Genomic DNA, 25,061 nt, shown 5'->3' with positions numbered 1-25,061 from the left:
ATTAAAGACTCTTGTGTTGCTGAAAAATGTTTTTTGTAAGCGAAACCAAATCTATAAATAGGCTTGTTATTTTGAAATTTTATGCTGTTTTCGGTTTATCTTGTAAACTATCTACTTTCTTCCAGTTCTTCTTCAATTATTGTCCGTTATTCTTTGTTGTTTTGAGACTCGATTAAGACACTTTAAAAAATAATAATATTATTATTTTTGAAAGATTTCTCACACGGAAATTTATGAAGAGATTTATTTAAAATTCGTTTCTCCGATTATGTGATCTTCAGAATCAAAGGAAAGAGTTTTGGTTTCGTTTAAAAAAATCCACTCGATCCAATTAATCTATTTTTATCGATCCAATTGAGTTAATGTGTTGTTAAAGTTAAGAAAACTCGACGAGTTACAAGGCATAACGAATCACAAGCAAATGTCTTGATCAATTTTAAATTTGTTCTCGTGCGTAGGAGTCGGAAAATGTCATGTTTTTGTTATTTCTGTAGTCTTCGTACGTATAAAAAAGAATTTATATAACCACTAATGGAGTACTCGCGACGAAGAAATCGCGTGAACACGACGCAAGGTCACGATGCAATGCGATCAAATATTTGTGTGTTTCGTGATGCGAAGATATGTCCGAGAAAAAGACACTTGTGAGATGTATCATTCTTTCGATTTTCAAATTTGTCAAATTTGATATTTAAAAATTTTTTCCATTCCAATTTTGTTTGCAATTTACGATAATATATAGGATATAAATTTCGAATATCATCACTAGATAGATCTATGATCCATAAAAAAGAAGGATTGTATAATTGTAACTCTTCTCGCGTAGAAAAAAAATTGTGTTTCGAAATTCATGGTTTTAAATCACAAGGTAATAAAAAGTTTCTTATATACACGTCTTCTATCGTACTTTTTCTACTCATCATCTCGTACGCGTTGTTGGAATAATTTGTATCATTTTGCACCAATAAAAGATTAAATTGCTGTGTATATTCTTTTTTTCGTATTTCGTGTCTTAATAAATTCATTGGTATTTTTGTTCCAGTGAAAAATAAACTATTGAACGATAAATAACGAAAGGTGCTTAGTTAATTCTTTAACGGTACACGACAGTTCATTGCTCTTCTTCCGGTGCGCAGCAAGAACCCTCCAAGGGTCTAAGATCAAGAGAAGATTATTAGGTCACGAGTCATGGCGTGAGAGTAATTTGCAATTAACGTGCTGTTGGACGAACAATATTGAATAGAAGTTGTTGCGAGCCTGTTCTGATTATTCTGATTTCTCGCAACAAAGATTGATCATGATATTTTTTTTTTAGATTTATTATTTATTATTTATTATTATTTATTTTGTTATCAATTCGAAATTTTCGCCTTTTTTTCTCTCGTTCTTTCTCTTGTTTCTTGGATAATTTGCAAATTGTTTAGGAGAAAGTTTGTGGTAAATTTTTAGGATTTTTGCTGGTTTATCTTTATTTATTGATATTATTTAGAAAACGATGTTCACGTGATAATAATTTGAAATGATTTTTGACAAACCATGCGATATCAAACTTTGATTATATAACTCGTTTTTACTTAAAATAGATAGTAGTATTCGTAGATTTCTGGCAACTGATCATTGTTCATTTTGGCATCAAAAACTTTCCAAGAATTAATTTGTTGCAACGTAAATTGTAAATGACAATGGCATCTTCGATAAAATTGAAACGCGTGTTCTTCTATCTCTATTGAATTATCTTTTCACTCGATCATTTTGAAAAAATAATATCGTATATATAAAAGTATCTCAAGAGAAAATTTTTCCACCGAATCAAAAAGGATTCTTTTTATATTTATAGGAAGAAGAAGAACAACAACCAGCAATATTTTTTCATTGACAATAAAAAAAAAGTGTGCAAACGTGAAACAAATTCAAAAACGACTGTCAGTTTAAAAAAAAGTTCAACAATCGAAGTTCAGTGAGATTCGAACCAGTTCGAACCAGTTCGAAACGATTCGTACCGACATCCGTGTCAAATTTCTCCGATTTTTCCCCTCTCCAGAGAGGAAAATTTTTATTTTTTCCCTCTTAACAAGCCAAACAATAGCTTTTTTTTGCGAACGACGAGACAAGTCAACACTCGTGTATTCGCAATCCCGCCACTAGAGTTCTACTCGACTAATTTTATCTCCAAAAAGTGGGGGGAAAAAAATTTGCCACCTCTCGAAATAATCAAATTCGTGATATATCCATTTTTTGTTTTTTAATTCATAAAATTTTCTGCTTGATAACTTGATTCACAAATTAATCGAATTGTTATTAATTTTGAGGAAGAGGAAAATAATCGAATCCATCGATTCCTTTTTTATTACTTCGAAAGAAAAATTTGCGAAGGAATAGAAACGTCGACATTTGTATTAATCGTGTTTTCGTTGGATAACTGTTCGATGATTGACGAATAATGTTGGATAAATATAAAAGAAAATGATGCATCGGCACGGAAAATGAAATGGAAATGTATACATCGAGTGCGTAACGCGTTACAATAAATTGTGCATTCGCGTATCAGTATGCATTGGAATAGAAACAGGAGAGAAAAAAGAAAGAAAGAAAGAAAAAAGTTTACGAGGAAATCATGAATGAAATGGAATAACAGTATCATTCATAAATATTTACTCACGTGCTACTTTTTTACTTCATTCAAACACGTGAAAGAATCGAAGAAACGATCCACTTTTCTTCGTAATAATTATCGAAACGCCTCGATTATTTGTTTTATATCTATAACTCGATACTTCGTACTCGACAAAATTATTATAATTTACATATCCAATTATGTAAAATTGAAAACGCGTTATTAGAATATTATCCGAAACAATACTCTTACAAAACTTGGATTCTTTTTTTATTTAGCAAAAATTCTTCTACGTTTAGAAAATAGAAAAGCATCGAATCCCCACAGATTCATTCAAAAGGTAATCCAGAGGTTGTCGAACGGTATAATAAAAAGAGGGATCGCGAATTTATAACGGTGATTCCACGGTCCATGCTCGAAAGTGTTTTCTAAAATGAGAGGCACAGAGAACGGTGCTAACAGCTTTATTCGCTTCGATATTTTGACAGATGCAAACACACCGCGATCGGTGATGTATTTGCACTCGGTGTGTGTTTTAACAATTCGATGAAAGGGAGAAATGGTCGAGCAGAATGGAGAACGCTTTATCCGAGTTTTCGCTCGGGTTCTCGCACCTTGGAAATTTTTTTATCCTCGAATATATCGATTCTTCTCGTATCTTTTTCTTTTTAAACCATCCCTTTTACTTCCTAACTCTTACGTTTTTTTTTCTTTTATTATTATTTCAGATTTTTTTATCAATGATCATGGATCGAAGGACACCGTGATTTCATCTCGATTTTCATTTTGAAAATTCGTAATCTTAATCATATTTTGTGTCGTGATATAATTTCAAGAAGAAGATCATCAAAATGAGGATACTTGATGAAAATGTTATTCGATAATGATAATGTTAAAAAATAAGGAATGACGAGTCAAAGGAATTTGTTGGTACATAAATAATAGGTAAATAACTGCATAATTCCATAATGGTATTTGGGGATAGAAGAGAACGAGAGGTGTACAACCTCAAGATATAATGCGATCAACGATGTATAATTGGATTTCCGACTAACGATGGTTCAGTAACGAAGATTTGATCAGAGGAGAAGTTTAATCCTGAGCTCGTTTCTCGCATACTGTTAACAATTATCTTGTTAACAGTTGTTAAATCAATATCTAGGAAAATGTGATTTCATTAATGGTTACGAATTGATTCGTAATTTTGATAGAATGCAAGTAGATTTTGCGAACAATAATATTTACATGATGTAAAATCGTGTCCATGTTCAAAAACGAGAAACAATACTTATATTTTTAAATCTGCAAGTAGCATTCAAAACGATTATAAAATCCTAATAATAATAGAATTTGTGTAAAAAATATTTCAGGTGACTGACTACTTGAAATTATTCAAAATAATTATATAAATGAATACAAAAGATATAACGTGTGAAAAAGTCTCTTTCTTAGAAAAATTCGCCATGGATAAAATAAGGTTGAAGAAATTCGGAACTCGAAATTATTAAATGGTTTCTGAGTCGCACGTGCCATCGTGCTATACTGTGCGAATCATTACGACGGTATCCCTGACTTTGAATTCGTTATCCGACGGGTATACAACGCCTTAATTTTTCATCGGTAACGAAATCAAGGCCGCGTGGCCGGTCGATAATCTGGAAAAACGTGGCGAAAATGGTGTCCCCTACGTGTCTTCTTCGCAATAAGAGGGTGCAGAGATCGACTTTCGACACGGCGGTGGTGGTGCCCCCTAGCTCGAGGAATTTGTTTTTCACCTCGTTGGCAAAACGATCGATCGATTTTCAGGGTATTTTTAATTTAGTGGCGTGAGGGATTATGGCGGGTAATAATGGCAGTGATTAGGCTTATTTGATTTTATCGTGTGATATTTTTTCCATATTTTATCCGAGAGTAAGGGAGAGAGATGTATGTATATATTGTTATCTCTCTGATGTTTGATTTTTTAGTTTAATTTTTGGCTTGGGTAGAAATGATGGTTGGTTGGATCGATTTAGAATTATCGATGGCTAAACGAAGTATTAGAAGCATAGAAATAATAGTATTAATTTCACGAAATAATACTTGGAAACTTATAATCCAAATCTCGACTTCGTTGCTTACTAGTTTTTTTTATCGGTTTCTTAAAATCTCTACATGAACGTTACTTGCTACTTTTTAACAATCAAAATTCACGAACGTTGGGGAAATCGCAAAGCAAAAACGTTTGAAATTTGCATATGCTTAGCATGTTAAACTCAGAGTAGATCACTTTGAAATTGATTTTTTTTTCAAAATCCTTGATTCTTTAATCGTCTTTGCGAGTGAATAAAATTAAATTTATTCATCGTTCCACTGCTGCTATACTTGAACACTTCGAGTCCACATTAGAGCTCTCATTAATCATTAATATAATCCCAATAAACGATCGATATCTCTATCCAATCTTGTTTTAATCGAATTTTGACAATTTGCGTTGTGCCAAAAATGGCGAACGAAATTTCATCCATCTTGCTCCATCTTCGAATACACATACACTTTATATTCTAAATAGATCAATAAATAGTGCGATATGCAAACCTGCGTTAAGCCAAAACAACGTTTCATTGTTGTGGAAATCCTGAGAAACTTTGGAGGGAAAGAAAGAGGATCGCCGTCAAATTAATCAATTCCCGCCACGACGAAACGAACCGTCGTGTGTTTACGTAACGACCCTAATTGCGCAAGTTTAATTCGAAACTTTCATCGGTCGGTCCTCGTCCCTCTTGCGACAGAAACGATTTCGTGTGCAACGAAATGACGGCGTCGCGGATGGACGCACGTGGCGAATCGAGAACCGAATTACTCGACACTTAGTGTGGCGAAACCGAAGTCAGTTTATGAATGGCGAGGTTGAAGTTTCTTCGAGGATCTTCGTAATTAAAGGGAAGCCTGAAGCATCGTGATAGTTGGTAACATCATCGACTTTTTCTTTTTCTTTTTTTAGCTGGATACAGAGCGTGATTTATAAGAAAGGTTAAGATCGAGATTATTAAAGAAAAATTGGCTAAATGGTGAGATATTGTATCAGAAATTATAAATTCGACACGTAGCAAGATGAACAACTTGGTTGAAATGGCGATATAATCACGCCTCGCCTTTGCCGTCACCACCTTAAATCCCCAAGTCAAATTTGTTGAGAAGAATTATCGTTGAGAAGTAGACATTGTCCACGATGCAAAGAATAGCAAATACAGTTATCCCGCTTCTGTCTTCGTAACGCAGGATGACAACGTTCCTCGTTCCTCGCGCTGTTGAACGGCCCTGACCTTACCAGAAGCAGGTTCGTTGAACCGTTGAATACGGAGATGTCAATTGATCGTACGATTGCACGAAACGGTGTCGACATTACCCGCGCGAAGGTTCACGACTCCTTTCTTAGAGGTTCAAGACTCCCTGAAGAAACCTCGAAATCGAATCGATACGTTGTTCTTTAGAGTTGAGGACGAGGGAAGTCGGGATCGATAGGGAAGAATCGCGAGAAATGGGGGGAGCGGAGGTTCAATTTAAAGAGAGCAGCGTCTAAATCGAGATTGTGGTGTTTGTTGCAGGCAAGCACGGAAGCACTCGGCGAAAAATGTGGACGGTGGATCCGTAATTCAAGGATTTTGGTAGGAAGGAAGCCGAGGGACGCGAAGAAGCGGTGGAGGAGAAGGAAGAAATGGCGTCCACGAGCGGGCACAAGAGGAACGGCTCGAGTTCGAGCATGTTCACCCACAAACGAACCGAGTCAGGCGGCGGCTTTATCGGCCACAAACGCTCCGAGAGCGGTCACAAACGTGCCGAGAGCATATCCAGTGCCTTTGGCCACAAACGATCCGAGAGTGGCCACAAGAGGAACGAGAGCAGCGGAGGTGGTTTCGGCCACAAAAGGTGATGTTTTTCGCCTTTTCTCCTAGATTGGAGAACCCATTAACTCTTTCCTCTTAATATTTCCTCTTTCTCTTATCACAAAATGTCCGACTTTTCCTCCCTTTTCGAATTCTTTTTGTCGCTCTTCCAGGGAACAATCTCTGTTGCTTTTCATTTTTGTCTGAGGTTTTTCCCTTTCTTTTTTTAGAGAACATGTGTAGTTGCGGTGACTTGAGCCACACGAGATTAAACTGTTTCTATTATTTTTTAGGTTTTGTCTGCTACTTCTTTTTGAGGAATCAATGTATAAGGTTTTAAAGTCCTTTACTCTCCTCTGTTCAAACGTGAGGAGCCTTTATTCTTTTTCTTTTCCATTCTCTTCTTTTGTAATATCTTTCTGAAACGAGTCTATGAATCTTATTGTTTGTATCGGAGAATATGATAGGAATTTTGTTTTCTCTGAAAATTTTCGTTTTCAATTTCTTAATAAGAAAATCTTAATAAGAATTTTATCAGCATTCGTATTTCGTTAAAAGATTAAATGAAAGTCTATGAAAATATTATTATCCAATTTGAATTCTTTGAACAATTATTGTTTAAAGTTATCTCTTTAGAATGGTTAAAGTAAAAGTTTTAAGTTTGTTGGATCGTTTTAAACGATAGAGATTTCCATCAATATTTAAATTTCTCCAGCGCTGAGAAAAGGTTATTGTTTCTTTATTATCACTTTTATTACTTTGCTTATCGGTTTATCATCAGTTTCGTTACTTTTCCCATCGAAACTTAAACACCCGCCAATCTGTAAAGTTTTCAAACTCAATTTTCTCGAAAAACGGAGCATTAAAATATTGCGCTAAATATTTCCCTTTTCTTTCTTCAACGTTAGTTTATTTCATTATAATCGTAAAAATCGTGATAATAGAATCGAGATGAGAAACAAATAGCTCCATTGCAGAACACTTAATACAACTTAAGATCACAAAAATCTACACTTCTTCAGAATCTTCCTTATATTTCCACTCTCTTGAGAATCATTAAAGAAAATGGTCATTTTATCGAGCTCTTGATTATTAAAATTGCATTAAAAGAATTGCATTAAAAATTACGTTAAAAATAAAAAAATAGAAAAAGATAATAGGATAGCAGATGAGAAAAAGATAGCTTAACCATGTGCGTATCTTGGAGCTCTTCTGTTAATATTTAAATCGGGAGAATGCCGTAGACGTTGGATATGCAATTTTCGCGGAGATCTTCTCTCTGGCGAGGGCGAAAAAATTCAAATAACAGAAGGGAAGATTCTTATTACGTTAGAGGGTAATACGATGCTTCGAGTCGAGGGGGCCTACGTGTAATGTTTAGATAAGTACAGGTTGTTCAGGGGCTTCCAGAATTCTGTTTGTCTTCTCTATTCTTGTTCGATAAATTGCGTGCGACTTCCTGTCTCTTCCGCGGAAAATTGTTGATAAATAATTTAAAAAAAGACTGATAATGGATTATTAAAAATTTGCAATATGATATAATATTTTTTAATCCATTCAGTTTATTCCTCTCCAGTTTAATCTCGTGATAAATTTAATGATTTTAATAAATCCTGTGTCTTTGATTTCAGAATTCAACGATCGATCGAATCGTGGATAATTAAATAAGAATCGATATTTATTTTGACACAAAAATCCAAAAATTCTCATTTCATCCAAATCTCAATCGATGAATGTTTCTCTATAAAACAACAATTAAGTTGGAATTTGTGCGCCACTCGAAACATGGTGGGATACAATCTGGATTATTTTGAGATTATGGTAACGTTTCAGGTCCGAATCTGGTAGCAATTATCATGCTGGGCATCGAAGGAACGAAAGCATGTATGCTATGACTGGTCTGTACGCTGAGAGCGCGACCACGGGAACCGACGAGACCACAGACCCACTGCAAGCAACCGGTAGCAGACTGACTCATGACACCGTCATCAGGTGTCACAGTAGAAATCCCAGTTCTGGCCTCGTGGACCATAGGTGAGTATTGCGGATTCACGCAAAAGGAGACGAGTTTTTCTTTTCTTTTTTTTTTTAAATCTTATCTAGGAATGTGTACAGGGTGTTGATGTAATATAACATTCGTGGGATAACTTTTTAAGTTGTAAACATGTATTCTAAATGGATTAAGAATTTCGAATATTCATTTAATATCATTATTATGTAAAACATATGTTATGTCCCTATACTTTGTATCACAATAGTTCGACTTTTCGTATAAATTTTGCCATCGAAACCTGCTCAGGAAATGGAGAAAACCGTGGCATTGAAGCTCCTTCTTGTTTCATCCCGATATCTCAATTGGTTGCCGAGATATAAGGATTCAGAGTTTCTATAATATTTGAGACGGTACAGAGATTACGAATGGTGGCGCTATCTAGTGACCTACATTTTTTCTTGGAAATACGTACGTTTTTCCAGGAATCGCGTCTTTCGCTTGCCTGGAATTTGGGATAGGTCAGTGGGAGGAGTGCGAGAGAGAGAGATCCGAGTAAACGACAAGAATGGGGAGAATAAATTAGTCTTTTCTTTACGCGACGATATCTCGAGAACCGGAAGTCGTATCGAGATAAACAAAAGAGCGTTTTAAAGGGCAAGATCCCACGCTTCTAACGACGTTTCGTTCATTGGCCGGAAGTCATTATCTTCGGAGTTATAGCGATTCAAATTTTCCCTCATTTCGATCGAGTTTAATCGAGTTTGAGGCAAATGATTAAAAATTACCTTTTCTTTACACGACGATATCTTTGGAACCGGAAGTCATAACGGAATAAATGAAAAAGCGTTTTAAAGGGTAAACTCCCGCGCTTCTAACGATGTTTCACCCGTTGATCAGGAATCGTTATTATCGGAATTATAGCAGTTTAAATTTTTGCTAATTTTAATAAAAATTTCATAATCGATTTTTAAAGCAAATTACGCGATAAGTATGTTTATTTGGAAGATCATTGTTCGCAACGGCCTTAACTAATAAATATATGAACGTGTAAAAAAATTATATAAATCTTTAATGCTAAGAAAATACATAAATTATAAACGAACGATTGCAGCATGGTTGTTTTGAAATGAAAAAAATGACGTATTTGACGGATTTAAACTCGAATAATACTACTTTATTCGAATAAAATAATACGTAAGAATGATTCACGAAAAGATTGCACAATTTATACATCATTATTTTTATCATTCAATATTACATGAATTATTGATGCAAACAATCGAAACTCACATTTATTATTTTCCACCATTTCAAGAAACTTTATACAGATTGTCTTTTATGCAGGTAAAGCACATACATATCCTACTCGTTTCACAAAATATTTTCACATTGGAAATGATGCGTTAGCATCAGAATTATCGTCATCGTTATATAAGTGACAATCGTGCGTAACACTAAATAGGACAAATTATCGTGAAAAAGAGAAAGCGAGACATTAAAAAGTGAGCCATGAAAATGTTTATGGGTGTTTCTTCCTGTTATGAAATCGGAAATTTTTTGCATCCGCGAATTTACATACAGAAATAGCTTCTAAACGACCGTGGCAAAAATTGTAAAGTGTGACCCTCGAAATCGTGAAAAGTGAAAGCATCGGGTTGACCATGGCACCATTATTCGCAAAATAGATATTTTTATAACTGTTACATTTATCGTACTTCGCATCCTCTTACGACTCCTTTCTCTGTAGATGCCCCAAGTTGTCCCAATAATTCTTCAGTATTCTTCAGATCTATTTTTCTAGAATTTTTATTAATTTCTTTTATCATACATATATATTCAACGATTATGATATTTTTGGGCAATCTAATATTTGTGAAATTAAGTGTAACAGTATGGGGATATAAATGTTTTGTTAAAAATTTGTTGAGAGAATGATGTGATTAATTTGAGAGTTAGCAAGAGTAAAATCTTTCTTCTAATACACTACTTGTATATAAAATATACTTGTATATTATAATTGAAGATTCTGGATATAGATAGAATTCTGTATATCAAAATTAATATTTGTAAAAGAGATGTAAATACTAAATAAAGAAATATGAAAGTTTGTAATATAATATCTCTATATCTAGTCTTCAATTCTCAATATAGTTTGATGATCCTTTGGAAAAATGAAAACTTAGATTTTTATAACATCTGTAATTTATCCAATTAATAAAAAAATTGAATGTCAATGTACAATGGTCAAATCTCCAAAGGATCGATCCATTTCTAATTAACTACAATAATTAACTGCCCTCATATGCACGCGATCACAGTGCATCCATTCAGCACGAGATATTCAAGCTTCTTGTTTCTTCTTTTTACACTTTTTCAGAGATTTTATCATCAAATGTCACAGCAGGAATCCCAGTGCTTCCATGGTGGACAGGTAAATTTGGCACGATTATCGTTTGTACAATTAACACAAAAAAAAGGAAAAGATTATATATGATTAACGCAAAAGTTAACATTTCTTTCAATCTGTTTTTTTTTTCTCAATTTTATTTCCATCGAGTGAATCGTCTTCTTTTAATCCTTTAACTGTATCACGATTAGAATAAAATTATCATTAGAGGCACTTCCAATGTTATTTTCTACGATCTAATTTTACATGAGATGAGCTCTGTGATGAAAATATAGAAGAGCCGGATGTCCTTTTAAGAACAGCGTTGGCGATGAACGAAGAATTTATTTTAAATAAGGAATTGAAGTGACGCCAAGTAGGCTGTATAGACTCTCGAGAAGTTAGCAATCCGTAAAATCCAAGATGAACGCTACTTTGAGATGTAAAATAACGTTGAATTAACTTAAGTAGAAGTTGAACGTTTATGGTAAAATCGTTTATGGGCAAATTAGAAAAACATTGAAAAGTATTAGTCTAGATCATAAAATTATCAATCTTGGAAAAATTAAAAATTTAAAAATATTGAGATATTTATATAGAAAAAAGAAAGAGAAATTAAGCTTTTAAAAATTATTGTCTCATTCACTGAAACTTAGGATCTGAAATAATTATATTACAAAAAAAAAACTTAAAAAATATGTTATTCACTATGGAAAAAATGAAGAAGAAACATTCTTCAATCAGTAATAAAAAGTACATTATCAGTAGTCATAAAATTCTTCTTATTTTTAATCACAATATTTATTATATTAAATAAATTTACAATAACATTATTCAATTTTCATAAAAATTAAAATTGAACAAGATTACATTACACTCAACTACATTATAATTTTAAAAATAATATTAACAATCTCTTTATATCGTTTTGTCTGCTGGTTAAAGGATTAATCGAGTCACATACGTGCTTCTCGCTTCGTTCCTCCGTTCAATACCAAAATATCCTACAAAAGATTTTGCAGAAGATTCTTAAAGCGTTTTTCTTGTTGGCGGCACAGGACGGAGAAGGAGAGAGCGCAAACCCCACCGTTTAATCCGGATTCGAAGGACTGTGGAATCCTGAGCTGCAGACCGGCCTTTATACAAAGATTCGCTGGAATAAAGGTTCGTAAAAGTCAGTGTGTGCTTCCTCAGATTTTCTTCAGATCTGACGTATACTTGTATTGCGATTTATTTAAGCGATTCAGTCGAAATTGGCTTATAGAATTATCTGAATCTCTTGCTAATTTTAAATATAAGCTTATTAGCTTGTTAATGATTAACATTAATTTGTAAATTTGTTTTGTTTTTAGTATAATAATACACAATGCTTTTTTTTATTAAGGGTTTTCTTTTTCTTATGAAGTTTGGAAAAAATGAAAGTACTTATATAAAGATCTATAATAAACTGTGTAGAGTTACAATTTTTTAATTCAAGATTCATTTGGATTATTTATAATTTTAATGACTATTTATTATAATTTCAACATCTAAATTAATCTATTTATTAGTTTTATTTATTAGTTGCACATGAAATGTGATAAATTTTTGAAATAAAAATATTTAATGAAATAATGTTATGTTAATGAATGAAAGTGGATTCATATTAAAATTATTGAAACATAATATTTTCTTACTTTATAGACATATAATTGGTATAATCGATATAAATGTATAATCATATTGTTCAATATTCTCAAACATGTGTTCACTGACTTATGGATGATGTATAGGATGTACAAACCTGGTATCGTGAGTCATCATTTTGAAAGGATATGACATTGAAACGATGCTGACATTCCGTGAAAGGTTCTAATTGTAAGTCGTCGCAAGGGAAACGTGGAAACGTCATGGTTTGATGTTGATTTCATCATCTGGTTCTTCTTCTGGTGTAATCATATGATTTGTTGTTATTAAAGAATTAGATTTTATTAGATTTTATTAGATTTATTAGATTCTTGTGGAGGAATTTTTAAAGTCTTCTGCATAGATTAAAAATTTTTGAATACTTTCTGAAATTTTTAAAATTCATGGAAATTTACACAAAAGTGAAGTAATTTGGAATGAAAGCACTTTATACGATGTATCGAGAATCTGTTCACTTTTGATTTATCAAATATGGCACGTTGATTATCAGCAAAACGTTTTATCCTGTTCCCATCATCGTTAATGCAGCGTTTTACCTTCGTTAGTTAAAATGCACTCAAGGGTACAATGGTGGAATCGATAAAGTTTCTGCTTATCTAATCGGTCTTTATCGTTCGATTTGACATAAAGGATGTATCAAAGAATCGATAATATCAGGAACACGTATCTCTCAATTTAACATGATAAAAGATCCTTTTGTTTCGTCCCAACGGGGGAAAAAAATTATTTCTGTTGAAGTACACGAACACAGAAAATTCTTTGTCAAATCGAAATTTTTATCTCGTAAAATATCGTTTCATTTATATACAAAATAAATATTGTTACGATAATACAGAAAATTATTTTCCATTCTTTAGCTTCGATATTTAATTGTGATTTTACATAAAACAATAATATCAGTATTTTTATCCAATATTATGTTTGTTTAATATAGAAAATATTCTTCGATAATACCATACATTATTAAATAATTCTATATCATATCAAGCAATGTGAAAAAATATATTTTCATAGTATCAAATATTCACAAGACATTCCAGCAAACGTATACTTAAGTTTCAACTTAGTAACACTAAAAAATTATAATATTATATTATAAAATTTATATTATAATATTTATAATATTAAAAGATATATGGTGGAATATATTCAAATTTGTCACCGATATTTTTAATCCACGTGTGTGCATAAATAATAGATAGAACATATAGTACCAAATTTCGTAATAATTGCTTCACTTTTCAGAATGGTCGAACATATGAAAGAAAACACAATCAAATTTCCACTTATAATCCACTACTCATTAACGAATTTACCTTTTGTTGTCCTATGATTTTTTCAGGTGTTTGTGTTCCTTCTATCGTTTCTCGTCACATTGCAACAAGCACTTAGTTCAGGTTACATAAATTCTGTGATCACAACCATAGAGAAAAGGTTCGAAATCCCGTCCAGCCTTTCAGGCGTCATTGCTAGCTCCTATGAAATTGGAAATGTCATCACTGTCATCTTCGTCAGCTATCTTGGTAGCCGAAGACACATACCTGTTTGGATAGCGATTGGTGAGTGAATGGAAAATATATTTGATTTTATTGTTAGAATATTTTAATTGTCTACATTATAATGATATATTGTATTATATTAGGGAATATTGTAATATTAATTTTAAATTATACCGTTATGGTATAACATTGTAATAGCATTCAAATTGACAGAGATATTGTTTATTGTTTTCCCTTCTTTTTATTTACTATTAACGTTATTGTTTCAGGCGCTGTCATAATGGGATTGGGATCGATGATCTTTATGGTGCCACACTTCACAGCCGAGCCCAATTTAATGACGGCTGTGAATAACTCTAGCTCAGACAACATTTGTCGTGGAATTTCGTTACGCGAACAAGACATGGGCTTGGGTAAATATTTAATGAATTGTGAAACGAGGAATGCATATAAAATTATAGATCCTATCAACTTCTGCAATATTTCACAACAAAGTTTTCAAGAAATAAAATTTTATATTTTAAAGGAATATAAAATATATTTATTTTTTCATCATTCTTTTTATAGCATCAGCTACCAGCTTATATTTAAATAATAAATGTAATAGAGGAAAAGTGAATTTTCTATAGAATTCTTTTTGATTTTTAAGAGAATGAAATTATGATAAAATAGCTCAAAATATATTCAATATTGATTATAAAATATTTTATTGGTTCATTATCCAATTTTAAGAGAAGAAAATTGTTTGGTAAAGAAAACGAAAACGTTCTTTCTTCGTAGGTCGCCTTTCATCTGGATTATCATCTCCACCCTTAGCACCACATAATAATTTAAGAGGTGATAATTGCATTCAAGGATCTCCATCTACTGCTGGTCCTGTTATGTTATTTGTACTTGCTCAGTTATTATTAGGCTGTGGTGGTTCTCCTTTATTTACTCTTGGTACTACATATATAGATGATCATGTACGACCAGAAAGTGCTTCTTTGTATATTGGTAAAAATCTGTGATTTTAAAATATTTAAAATTTGTCATCAAAGACAATCTATTAAATAATTTCATTAATTTTTTTCTAGGTTGCATGTATAGTATGGCAGCTTTTGGACCAGTTTTAGGTTTTCTTCTTGGAGCTTATCTATTATCATTTCATATGGATTCATTTTCTGGAACAATTATCAGTATAGGTGATTCAATAAATTCAATAAGATTTTATTTTATTAAAAATTATAAAGTATTTATAAAATAAAATTTTTCTCTAGATCCAGGTGATCACAGATGGGTAGGCATGTGGTGGGGTGGGTTTTTACTCTGTGGCTTACTCCTAATTTTAGTGGCAATTCCTTTCTTCAGTTTTCCAAAAACTTTACAACGGGAGAAAGAAAAAATACGTATAATTGAAAAAAATAAATCGTCGTCACAGAAAGAGAAAGAGCAATGCAAAGAACCAAAAAAAGAAAAACTTGATGATAGTGGTTATGGAAAAGATGTGAAAGGTGAATATGAACATAATAATACATTTTAATTTAAAATACCTGTTTAAATATAATTTTCATTTTCAGATATCCCTAGGAGTATGTGGAGACTGGTATGTAATCCAGTGTATGTAGTGACGTGTTTAGGAGCTTGTATGGAATTAGTGATTGTTTCTGGATTCGTGGTTTTCTTGCCAAAATATTTGGAGACACAGTTCAGCCTAGGAAAGAGTCAAGCTAGTGTATTCACCGGCTCTATAGCGATACCAGGTGCCTGCATCGGAATCTTTTTTGGCGGATGTTTGCTCAAACGTTTAGAATTAAGACCGAAAGGTGCAGTTCAGTTCGTTCTTGTCTCGAACATGATATGCCTGGTGTGCTATGGTCTCCTTTTTTTCCTCGGTTGTGACAATGTAAAAATGGCTGGGACCACTATACCATATTTTAACAGCAGTACAAAGGGCCCTGAACCCTTTCAAGTAAATCTCACTGCCGCATGTAACTTCGGTTGCGAATGTCGAATGACAGATGTGGAACCAGTCTGTGGAAACAACGGTCTCACATATTTTAGTCCTTGTCATGCAGGTTGCACTGCCTTCAGTTCCAAATCAAATTTCACTAATTGTGCATGTAAGTATACAATTGTAAAAAAATATAATAACATAAATTAAGTACATTGTTTAGCAATGTATATGAATTAGATGATTATATTGTTGATAATATTTGTGTTTTAGGTATACACGGAAATTTAACAATGTTACCTCCAGCAGCACCAGAATTTGCAGAGGTAACAGTAGTACCAGTAGCTACTGCAGGTCCGTGCACTTCGCCATGTAGGACTATATTTCCATTTTTAATTTTACTTTTTTTTATGACATTTATTGTTGCCATCACTCAAATGCCTCTATTAATGATAGTATTACGGTAAGTTTTATTTTTATTTTCCTTATATAATATTATTTTAAATTATACATTATTAAATATATTTTAATTTTTATTTTAAATATATACACATAGGTCAGTTTCAGAAGAGGAAAGATCGTTTGCTTTAGGCATGCAATTTGTAATCTTTCGACTATTTGGTTATATACCTGCTCCTATTTTATTTGGTAATTTAATTGACTCTACATGCTTACTTTGGAAAAGCACTTGTGGAGAAAAAGGTGGAAGATGTTTACTTTATGACATTGAACAATTTAGATACAGGTATAACTCTAATATCAATGCACAATTTCGAATATAATTAAATTTTAGGAATGATATTAAGCAAGAAAGTATTTTTGTTGACTAAAATTTCAGATATGTTGGACTTTGTGCTGGCATTAAGATTTTAGCTTTGGCATTGTTCCTTATTGACTGGTGGTTGGTTAGGAGGAGAAGACAAATGGAAGATCATGCACCATCTCTCACTGTCAACGAATTTGTAGGGTCAATTATCAGCCTTGATAAACGTAAGTTCAAAAATATATGCAATTGATATTTAAATAAAAAATCAAGAGGATAAAGAAAGATATACTTTTCTTTTCAAAAACATCGTGAAAGATATCATTTAATATTCATTCTATATTTTTTTCTCTGTCAAACTATTGTCTTAATATTATATATCATTGAATTTACAAATATGTGTTTTCACATTTTAGTATTCGAAGAAAAACCTCATAATCATAACATAGGAGAAGGAGATGGCACTTCTCCAAATTCTGAATTGCCCACGCCATCGTCAATTTCGTCGCCCACAGAGCCTACGAAATCGACAAACTTAGAAGATACTGGCTCATCGAATCAGACTCAAGATTCGACAGAGACAGGTCATCGTTCGAAAAATACAATGGACGTCGATGTTCCCGATACAAGGCAAGCGCCTCTTGCTATGGAAGAACCGGATACGGAAGTGAAACCGTTTACCGGTAAATCAGATAAGCATATACGGAACGTTTAATGTTTAACTCATACTAGAGGCTATGTAATTGAATTATATCAAAAAGGTGATAATGTAAGTCTGTGGCAAATTGTTTTGAAGTCACAGGTAATTCAATATACATAGAGAAAGAGATATAATATGTACAATGTACGTGCATTATTGATTTGTGCAATCCTAAAAAAAAAGTAAATGAAGAGAAATGTTATGAATGGCTTTAAATAAAAGAAAGAAGGTAATCTGTATACATATATATATATATGGTGCTAATATACTTTTTTAAAAAAATCGAGAGACAAAGAATTATCTTATATCGTTCCGTATATCGTCGGGTATAAAATTTAAATTGTGTTGAAGATATAAGTAAATTTTACACAGATACATAACATACATTTGCACACATTATATATTCTTACATACAGGCGAGTCAAAAATATTTTTACAATGGTTATATTTGCGTGAAGAATATCGTTTATGATACGAAATAATTTGCCACAGGTTTGTCTCGATTGTTTGGCTATTTTTTAGGAATTAATATCACTAGAATGTACATTTTTACGGTGATGCGATATATATGTCAATAATAGGAATCTAATAGGTGAAAAAAAATATTTAGACTCGTTTCAGACAGACATCTTGTAACTTGATTTCAAAGATTTTCTTTGTCTGAAACGAGATTTTTTTGCCGTTAGGAAACGAGCCTTGCGTGGTTAAAAAGAAAGGAAAAAAAAGGAAGAAAGGCCAATAAGGACAAAACTGTAAATATAAAAATTCCTGCCTTAAGAAATACAAGACTAGACAAACATATATTTAAAGATAATTAAATGATAGAGTTAATGATCTATAATGAATAATATCATTATAATTGCAGATTGAGAGCTGCGATTTATTTTATAACTAGTGATTAGGCTTTCTCAGAAATAAAAAAAAAGTAGTCAATTTAACTTAGTGATGTAAAGAAAAATAACAAATGGATTAAAAATCCATAGCGTTGACTTGTTTATAAAAATTATTTTAACATTTTGCAATAGTTTTATTCCTTTCTTTTTCTTTTTTGCAAAAAAAAAAAATACTCTCTTATGCAAAAAAAAAATCACGCTTTTAACAAGGCGGCACTTTGATCTCTGATGTTTTTTCTTCTAAATATTATTATATCGATAATGCAATATTTTAAGAGCTTTCAAAAACAATCTTAGCATTAATTTAAAAAGAAAAAGAAAACAAAATAAAAAAGAAGACGCGATTTTTTTCGTTATAACTTGTGCGTTACTTCTTATCATATTCTATAGAATGAATTATATAAAATGAATTATGCTTCCAAGCAATGAAAAAAAAACAAAAAACTTATAAATTTTCGGTTAACGAATATTAATGAGATAAAATGGTTGGTTAATTGGGATTAATTATATAACATTGAAATATGTCTTGAACAAGTTCTGGCTTATTAAATACAGTTTGCTCACTTGTTGTTAGGGAGAAATCTACTTGTTTTGTACCTGAAAGCATCTCTTATCCAATTTCGATATAACAAAAGAAAAAAAAGAGATAAGTGCAAAAAAACAAAAAGAAAGAAAGAAGTATATAAAATTTACTCAGGAAAAGAAATTTTATAGAGTGTTAAAAGTTCTTTTGACACAATCGACAAAAAGCTATAAATAATAATGAATATCTCAGTGCAAAATTAACGAAATTTTAGCCTAAGAAATTAAAAAAAAAAAAAAAAAAAAGAAGGATATAAAATTACTCATCTCAAGCTCAATTTCTTTTAAAAAATGATGATACAAGAGGAAAAAAAAATTAATTAAGAAGATTTTACCGAAAAACGTTTTAATAAATAACAATATTATTATAGGGACAACAATGCTGTTTGCACGAATCTATTATTTAAAACTATCTTTTCCTATCGCTTCGGGTACGAAACCGTTTTATACATACTTCTATAAAATTCAAATTAAAAATGAAAATAACAAAAGATATAATGTTAATTTTACACAATCTCAGAAAAAAAATAAGATAAAAAAATATCAATATTATTATGATAACATCTTTATTTTATTTACTTACGTTAATGCAAACATACTTACCTATGTATGATATATCTCGCACGCTGTTTGGCCCGTCACTGTCAATTTTTCAAAGTGTAGTTACACACTATCCCTATACATATATACATATACACACATATTATATTTTAGAGGCAATTTTGATGTTTGTGAATTGTTTGAACCATTCGACGAATTCGATCGTTTGAAATGTTCTTGAGGCCGTGATGATCTCTCTCCTAACTAACGATTAATTATTGCGAAGCATTTACGTATTAACTATACCTACTTTGTGATATAAATCTTTGTATCGAACGATGGTGTTTGTCGAATGGATTTCTGGTATACATGAGAAATACAAAACAAAAAGGAAAAAAGTGCTGTGAATAGAAAGAAATTAAAAAGATGAATAAGAAAAAGAAGGAACAGAAGAAAAATATAAAGACAAAAAGGTTAGGAAAAGGAACAAGTTACACAGGTAAAATCAAATTCAATTCAATTTCACGTTTCATCAAGAATGATAAATAAGAATTTGTTGACAGGAAGAAATTAATGATTACATCCACCAAAATAACTACAATTGTACATAAAGAATTATAATAGTTAAAACGATTTATAATGAGCAATCAAGAAAAAAGGAAACTACATGATTATGTGTATTATAATTATATATATATAAATATATACGATTAATAGAATTTTATGGTGATCGCTATCGATGCGATAATGTTCTGTTTCTAATAAAATGCGTCGTTTTGTACGATTTGTGGCAAAAATATTTATGAAAGAAACGAACAATTATGAGCGCGTGACCCGCACAATTTTTCCATCGTGTTACTTAAATATTTTTACAAAAGCCTTTCTCGCATATTATTTTTATGACGAATCTTGTATTCTTAGATTTTTTTTTGTTTTCTTTTGATTGATTGTTTAACTCCTTGCCTTTTTATTCTTTCAAACACACTATATATTAAAGTTTAGTCATAATTATCATTTCTTTAAAAAGTTCTTCAAAAAAACTAATATTAGAAATATTAAATCTGTTTTGATTACTAGATTTTTATAAAAAATATGCAGGTTTCAAAAAAATTAATGTTTGTATTCAAATTATAATTTTTATACAATATAAATTATTTTCGCTGTATTGGTTTTATATTTTTTATTATTTTAAAATATCAAAATATTTTAAATCTAAAATATATTATGTTAAAATAAATAGAGAACAACTATTCCTTGAAGATCTTAGATAATTTATTCAAAAATTAAACAAAAGATTACTTATGACTAGACTGCAAATATATATGTAGATTTACATTTTTATGAACATAGTTAAAGTGATAATAAATGAAATTTAATTAATAATTTATATTGTTTTATAAATATTACAATAATTTATTTTGAAAATTTTAGATATTTTTGTATATTATTTATATTCTATATATTTTTGACAACATTATATATTTATTTATGATTTTAGATTTTAAACACTCATTATTTTATAATAACCTTAATTACTTTATTTTCTTTACTTTAACGTGCACATTCAGTAATATTCGAATATAGAATAGTACTAAAATATTTTAAAAAGAATAATTACATTAACATAACCTATATTATATCTACCTTGTTTCAGATTTTTTTCAACATTATTATAGGATTTTATATTCAAGAGTTAATATTATATTTATAATCAAATATAATTTGGAATTAAATTAAATTAAATATATAAATATAAAATTAAGATTTAAATTAAATATAAGTTCAATATAATTCGATATTATAAGGCAAGGAGTTGAAAATTAATTTCGATATTTTTATTATAAATTTGATTTATCATCTCAAAAATTATTTCCCGTTATATTATACTGTCATTATTATTATTATTGTCGTCATAATAATCATTGCGCTTTTTATTATCTATTACTAATATATTCATCGTTAGTTTATAGTGTATGTTTATTTTGTAACAAATGTTTTTTTTAATCGATTAATTGGTACTATTATATTTACTGTATGTAACACATTCCCAAGCTATATACTTTATTAGAAAGAAAATTAAACAATGAGAGAGAGAAAAATAGAAGTCATAGAGGATGGAAGTGTTTTAAGTATTAGGTAGGAAGTTCTAACGCTAGCGATCAAGAATTAAATTAAAAAAAAAAAGAATGTTGTGTATATAAATATTAAATCTATTATAACGATTAATATAAACTGCTTATAGATGTAATGTATTTTTTGTAGGGACCATAATGTATAAGCAGAACAATACGAAGATGTTTCTTGTATTTTTATCATTTTTTTTTTCTCTTTTTCTTTTCTTTTGTTTCTTCAAACGATTGTTAAATGGTGATACGAGTGAGTCGAGTTAGTTAAAATTTGTAAAAATTGAAATTAAAAAAGAAAAAGAGAAAAAAGCAATATACATTTGCTTGAGAAAGGAAAGAACGAAGAAGGATTTTTGTGAATTATATTATAGTTTCAGAAATATAATTATAAAAGCTCATGAAGAATATATAAAATATAGTGGTATATCTATGTGATTTCGAATTACAATCGAATCTCGACAGCTCGAATTTCAAGGCTAGAACTAATACTCAAATTATGGAGATTTCTTATTAAAATTTTTCAGTAAAATAGATAAAAATTTTACATGCAGAAATATTGTACAAGAATTAATATTTTTCCAATTGTAAAGAAAGAAGAATTCGTAAGTATTATTTTTTATTTTCAATCATTCGAGATAATTATCGATTACTGATAAATGATATATAATTATTTTAGGTTGTGAAGATATCGCTGATAAAAGTTTGTTAAGTTACAAACATAAATTAACTGTTTACAGGAATTGTTCAGTATCAAATAAATAAAAAATAATCCAACCAATAAAAAAATAAAGTTCTCGAGTTATAAAGATTCGACTGTATTTCAAGATAATGAGAATGTTAATCAAGAATGAGTTTAAATCCGTTCACTGGATGAATAGAAAATTGTAAAGCTCACAAAAAAGATTTTGTTGAATGTTATGTGATGTTTTTATGGTGAATAGAATCTTTTCTGAGAGCTTGATGACAAATGGGAAAGAGAAAGTGAGAAGAAATAGTATGTTTGAATTAATTGGCTGTTGAAGGCTAATAAAAAGAAAATTATATAATTTGTTTAACTTATTACATTATTTTTTTTATACTCTATATTTTTTTTTTATAATTTATTTTAATAATATAAAACAACATTTTTATATTTCATAATATTCATAAATAATTTTATTCATTCATCATCTTAAAACTTTTTAACAATAGATTTATAAAATTGTGTAATGTTATTTAGTAGGAAAATATGCAATCATATTTTTTTATATGTTCTTTAATATTTATTAAAGAATATAATTTATTAACATGTTATTAAATAAAAAAAATATTTTTTAAATCAAAATCACTAATGATATTAAAAGAGAAAAATTGATAGTATATATTAGTAAAAAAATGGTCTTGAGCAGCCAATTGATCTCAATCAAACTATATTCAGAAATAGAGTACCAGAAATTATGAAAGAAAGTAGAAAAAAGAATTATATATCTACAACTGTGAAAAAAATGGTCTCGAGGTAGTAAAAATATTTAATTAATACAGCATGTGATTTTTAAAAGCAATTTAGTCCAATTTCAACAGTTTGTATTTGTTAATGCCATATCAATTCATAGAACATATACATACATACATTATATACGTGCACACAAATACTCATGTTACTTTGTTATTATTATTACATTATTATACTTGATATCACACATGAAAAAAGTTGCTTAATTTAGCCGCGCAATAAGCAAAATTATTTAATTCATATATTCGGCCATAAGAAAGAAATATGTCAAAAATCGCCATTTTGATATGCTAATTATAATGGAAAAAATAATTTCAATGTGGTCCCGGTTTCATTATCGCGAAAACAGTGTTAAAACACTTGAAGTAATATTGCCTTAAAAAAAGAAAGATTAAAAAAAAAAACAAATAATTCATAAGGAACGTTCTGATAATGGTACAAGTGGTAAAAGGTAATCAATGAATGATGAAGAATGATCGTAATTTGCAGAGACAGAGATATATATATATATATAAAATAAATAAATATATATATAAAATAATATTAGATATATAAGAAAAATCTCGTATTGTCAAAAATGATTTATCGTTTCCTCGAATATTATATATAAATATATATAAATATATATTTATATATATATATATATATATATATATACATAATTTTAAATCCCTTATGATACATATAGAGAAGAATATATCGTGCGTGCGCGGTTGAAAAATACTGTTTTTTCTTAAAATGAACTTTCTGTTTTCATATCAATCACAGAATCTCTTCCTTAGATATGGAATAAATATCTATCGATCATGAATATATAGAATTTCGAATAATTTCGTTTTACGTTTCACTAGAAGATGAAAAGACACCGATAAGTGGAAAATTAATTATTATCAGAAATCGTCTTTTTCTCCAATTGTCGAAACGTAACATTTTTTTTCTTCTTTCAGAAATAAGGCACAAACAATGTATTTACAATGAATAAATGTTTTGAAAACTGTTAAAATAATACTTATTTATTTTTTCAAGTATGAAATTTTTTAATTTATTTTTAAATTATTTTACATTGTATCTTCATTTTGTGTCATTATATTAATTATTCTATTTTTTTATTTCATTTTTAAATATCAAATATTTACATAATTCAATAGAAATTTATTTTTAGAATTATAAATCAATATTATTTCATAAAAGTATTCAGAGCTATTTTATTTAATGACTTTTTATCTAATATTAATCTTGCAAAAAATAATCTGCAATTATCAGTAAAACATTGCATGACATTCTAATTGATAAATAATATTTTTTTATAATTAGATTTCTATTTAATAAAAGATTATGTATATAAAATCAGTTTGATAATTTGTTTAATATTCAATCAAAAAATGATATTAATTTTGTCTAATCAATAACAATTATTAAATTTCAGATGCACGAGTCGATAAAAAAGAAAACAAAATCAAGATAATCTTTCATACCATTGTTAGGCGGTAAATTAACAAACGTATCATATAAACATTTGAATGTAGCGCCATATAGTCAGCCAACCAATCGCGTGGTAGAACTGCTGAGGCCACCTTGCGGCCTTCTTCCGCCATTTCCGTCAGTTGTCCACAAGCTTTTCTGGCGTGCGGACGTACGTGAGTATTCGGCGTGTTCTGTCACCTACGGAATCGCGTTTTCGCTAACGAACGCCCCACCGTACCTTCCATATTCAATGTGTATGGCGATTCAGGTGAGTGTTCAAAGAGCACAGTTATTCCGAATGAAATCTCGATATGATTTCATGGATTGTGTTTCGCGTGTACGCGTCCAGTGACTTCCTAACGGCAAAAAGTCGATCGTTGCATTTACGGCCGTCGTATACGCGCGCGTGTGTCTCTCGTTTGGTTGCGTGCTTCCCTTCGTGTATACTATATATTCGCGTTACGTGTGATGCTCCGTTTACGTGTGAATGTGCGCGCGCCTCTATATATATGCATAATTCCCGA

The 25,061-nt window shown here is 30.3% G+C and overlaps 1 protein-coding gene and 1 long non-coding RNA gene across 19 annotated transcripts in view; one reads left to right on the top strand and one right to left on the bottom strand.

Moving 5' to 3' along the window:
- Positions 1-25,061, top strand: part of LOC107998865 (solute carrier organic anion transporter family member 3A1) — a 113,390-nt gene that overhangs the window by 28,084 nt on the left and 60,245 nt on the right. For 11 of the 18 annotated variants that reach the window (XM_062080800.1, XM_062080799.1, XM_062080801.1 and 8 more), the window contains exons 2-15: positions 6,202-6,523; positions 8,314-8,514; positions 10,851-10,904; positions 11,918-12,023; positions 13,888-14,104; positions 14,314-14,457; positions 14,825-15,040; positions 15,121-15,228; positions 15,304-15,537; positions 15,604-16,146; positions 16,251-16,440; positions 16,534-16,722; positions 16,816-16,967; positions 17,157-24,805. In XM_062080800.1, the coding sequence (XP_061936784.1) occupies positions 6,312-6,523; positions 8,314-8,514; positions 10,851-10,904; positions 11,918-12,023; positions 13,888-14,104; positions 14,314-14,457; positions 14,825-15,040; positions 15,121-15,228; positions 15,304-15,537; positions 15,604-16,146; positions 16,251-16,440; positions 16,534-16,722; positions 16,816-16,967; positions 17,157-17,455 (2,865 nt within the window). In that variant the 5' untranslated portion in view covers positions 6,202-6,311 and the 3' untranslated portion in view covers positions 17,456-24,805. Of the gene's footprint in view, positions 1-3,394; positions 3,560-6,201; positions 6,524-8,313; positions 8,515-10,850; positions 10,905-11,917; positions 12,024-13,887; positions 14,105-14,313; positions 14,458-14,824; positions 15,041-15,120; positions 15,229-15,303; positions 15,538-15,603; positions 16,147-16,250; positions 16,441-16,533; positions 16,723-16,815; positions 16,968-17,156; positions 24,806-25,061 lie in introns of those variants that run through there. The other 7 variants (XM_062080813.1, XM_062080805.1, XM_062080812.1 and 4 more) reach the window with 7 other exon arrangements.
- Positions 11,639-13,460, bottom strand: LOC133666836 (uncharacterized). The gene is made up of 2 exons (XR_009831556.1): positions 12,643-13,460; positions 11,639-12,012 (listed from the first exon to the last, which is right to left on the bottom strand). It is a non-coding gene; the product is annotated as an uncharacterized LOC133666836 (long non-coding RNA).

Source organism: Apis cerana, linkage group LG10 (assembly GCF_029169275.1).
Source record: "Apis cerana isolate GH-2021 linkage group LG10, AcerK_1.0, whole genome shotgun sequence".
Taxonomy (NCBI): domain Eukaryota; kingdom Metazoa; phylum Arthropoda; class Insecta; order Hymenoptera; family Apidae; genus Apis; species Apis cerana.
Note: the sequence above shows the minus strand (reverse complement) of the source record. Positions and strands in the feature narration are given on the sequence as shown.